Source organism: Rhagoletis zephyria, unplaced genomic scaffold (assembly GCF_001687245.7).
Source record: "Rhagoletis zephyria isolate East Lansing unplaced genomic scaffold, Rhagoletis_zephyria_1.1 Rzeph_scaffold_53192, whole genome shotgun sequence".
In the NCBI taxonomy this organism is placed as follows: domain Eukaryota; kingdom Metazoa; phylum Arthropoda; class Insecta; order Diptera; family Tephritidae; genus Rhagoletis; species Rhagoletis zephyria.
Window position 1 is genome coordinate 614 of NW_016210245.1, and position 1,302 is coordinate 1,915.

Sequence of the window (1,302 nt, forward strand, 5' to 3'; positions counted from 1 at the left end):
GATGGTACAAGTGAGTAGTGAAACAAGTGTGAATCAATGCGAGACGTGGTCATTGTCTGTTGAAACAATGTGTGATCTACAATGTTCGAAAACTGGTGACGTGGAGTAACAAGTTCGACTTTTTAGGTTGTTTTATGCAAAGCAAATAAGCTTGATTATGTCACTGCTACAANCAATGTTCGAAAACTGGTGACGTGGAGTAACAAATTCGACTTTTTAGGTTGTTTTATGCAAAGCAAATAAGTTTGATTATGTCACTGCTACAATTTTTTTTATCTACTGGCACTTGCTATCGCTTCAATGGAACAGGGACAAAAGTCAAATGATGGCGAAAGTAAGCGAGTGGTCTCTAAAACACCCGATTTGCCTTTGATTTCTCCCAAATCTGGCCCGGTTGTGGTGAGCCCAGCAAAAGAGCCCACCGAGAAGCAGCAGGTCGCCAAATCGAACCCGCCATCCTCGGTTCCACGCACACTTCACATGCGACAGCCCTTCAAAATTCTCACCGACATCTGGGGCGTTATTACGCCGTACAGCTTTCGCAATGACCTGCTCACCTACGCTGACGTCCACCTCAAGGAGTACCTGATGGCACATCTGGACGAGCCAAACGCCGAACTGAAGAGCTGGCTGACACTGCTGGAGAAGCAAACTCGGGAGGAGATGGCAAGTCACCCGCAGATGCCTGATCTTCTGCCTGCAACTGCAGCTGCTGAGGCATCGTCACCAGCTCCTTTCTCCACCGCCAACGCTCGAGAAGCAGTGGTCGATGCCATTGTCGCCAACGTGACCTTCCGCAAGCAGAACAACCTGATGAACGGTCCTCTGGAGAGCATCAACAATCTACTGTGGAATGACGGCTACACGAGACGGGTCCTCCAGCCGCCGCTTTTCGATGACGTCCTCGAGTGCTTCAGTCGATGGGCCGGTCCACCGCTGCACATAAAGATCTACACCTTCGCCTCCGGTCCGTGGGAAATACAACGACTGTTTCTGGGCGCCAGCGAGGCCGGTGACCGACTGACCCGTCACCTGACCTGTGGCTTCAACGCCTTCGGCAGCTTCAAGTACCAGGCACAACGGTACCGGCAGATTGTGCTCTCACTGACGGAACGCGATTCGGCGAATCTCTTCTACCTGACGGACAGTCCAAACAAGGCCAAACAGGCGTCCATGGCCGGCCTGACTGCCTTTGTCGTCCGTCGTGAGGGCAATCGCAAGTACCGGCCAGAGCTGCTGGCCAAGTGCACCCTCATTGACACCTTGAAGCAGTTTGACTTCTATGAGTTCAAGTAGATGCAG

General features: G+C 51.7%; 1 protein-coding gene across 1 annotated transcript; it reads left to right on the top strand.

Moving 5' to 3' along the window:
- Positions 1-300: 300 nt before the first annotated feature.
- On the top strand, positions 301-1,296 carry LOC108356024 (enolase-phosphatase E1-like). The gene has a single exon (XM_017607154.1). The coding sequence runs from the start codon at positions 301-303 to the stop codon at positions 1,294-1,296; it is 996 nt and encodes a 331-aa protein (XP_017462643.1).
- The last annotated feature ends 6 nt before the right edge of the window (positions 1,297-1,302 follow it).

Excerpts from the sequence above, each read along its gene's own strand:
- LOC108356024 (XM_017607154.1), top strand. The coding sequence starts at position 301 with ATGGAACAGGGACAAAAGTCAAATGATGGCGAAAGTAAGCGAGTGGTC.